This window comes from Austrofundulus limnaeus, unplaced genomic scaffold (genome assembly GCF_001266775.1).
Source record: "Austrofundulus limnaeus strain Quisiro unplaced genomic scaffold, Austrofundulus_limnaeus-1.0 Scaffold2640, whole genome shotgun sequence".
NCBI classification, from domain to species: Eukaryota; Metazoa; Chordata; class Actinopteri; order Cyprinodontiformes; family Rivulidae; genus Austrofundulus; species Austrofundulus limnaeus.
In genome coordinates this window covers 10,238-11,387 of record NW_013955042.1, presented here as the reverse complement: position 1 = coordinate 11,387, position 1,150 = coordinate 10,238, and the positions used below count along the sequence as shown (strand labels likewise).

General features: G+C 36.2%; 1 protein-coding gene across 1 annotated transcript in view; it reads right to left on the bottom strand.

The window, feature by feature from the left end:
- Nucleotides 1-1,150, bottom strand: part of LOC106511274 (high affinity cAMP-specific and IBMX-insensitive 3',5'-cyclic phosphodiesterase 8A) — a gene marked incomplete at both ends in the record, with an annotated part of 14,546 nt that overhangs the window by 5,110 nt on the left and 8,286 nt on the right. The window contains 2 exon segments of the mRNA XM_014000018.1: nt 345-390; nt 567-731. Of these exon segments, the coding sequence (XP_013855472.1) occupies nt 345-390; nt 567-731 (211 nt within the window).

The following is a 1,150-nucleotide window of genomic DNA, read 5'->3' as shown; positions in this document are numbered from 1 at the left end:
TAGAAATGACTAAAACCATTAAATATAGAAATGACTAAAACTGACTAAAACCATTAAATAAAAAAATGACTAAAACTGACTTAAACTAAGAAGTATTTTTGTTCAAAAGACTAAGACTAAAATTTAAATGGCAGTCAGAAACAGCACTGGTGTGAAACTCTCACTGTTATCAGTCCTGCCAGAGTATCAGCCTGTCATAGTTTAGTGACATTAGTTTCCTTTTTCTAATCCCTAATTTAACAACTCAAACTTAATGTTTAGTCCTAAAATGTCATTCATACTGCAGTTTTTTTGAGGAATTTTGTATCTTTTTCCTCTTAACATAGAGATGTTTTGAAACTTACTTTTGCTGAAAACGTATTCGTTACCCGAGAGTCTCCTCAGTCCATCCTGGAGGACAAAAACAAAAAGAACACATTATTTTGTGTACAGTGATCTGTGTATACTGTGACTTGGCACTTCATAAATACTAAACTGAAGTAGGCGAGTGTGAAAAAACTATAGAGATAGAAAAAAATAGGTAAACAATGCTGAGTCAGCATTCACACAAATCAACTGCTTCTTACACTCATGAGCCCCCCAACCAGATCATTTGTGTGGGGGTCATCTTCTTTTGAGGCGAGCTGAGGAGAGTAGAGCTCAGTGGTCCTCAAGATCTCCAACACGCGATCCAGAGCCTCAGCTACTGTTACTGGACTGCTCTCCTGGGCTGCGTTGATGATGTTTATTACCTGTTGATAATAAGTATCTTTGTGTCACCTTTGAACAAACAATTTAAAATATGAACGCACTAAAAGCCCTCTGCGGTGAATGACATAAAGTGGTTCTTTGTGGATGTGTGCTGCAGTGGTACATGTGATTTTGTTCAAATCTTGTCTGGAGCCAAAAGAGGCAAAAAAAGGTCCTATTTTTACACACAAGAACATCACAGGACCTGCAGCAGGATGTAGAAGGAGACAATGTGACATACTGTGCCACACTTTGACTCAGCACCAACTTCATTTGAGCTAAATCTAACTCTTTGTAGAGGTAACCCTGGTGAAAAAAAACTTTTCTATTGTTTTTTTCTTTGTCTTTGATTTTATTTTCTACACTTATAAGAAGAAATCATTTTAAAGTGTTTTTATTTTCTTTAAGTGAATAGGACAAA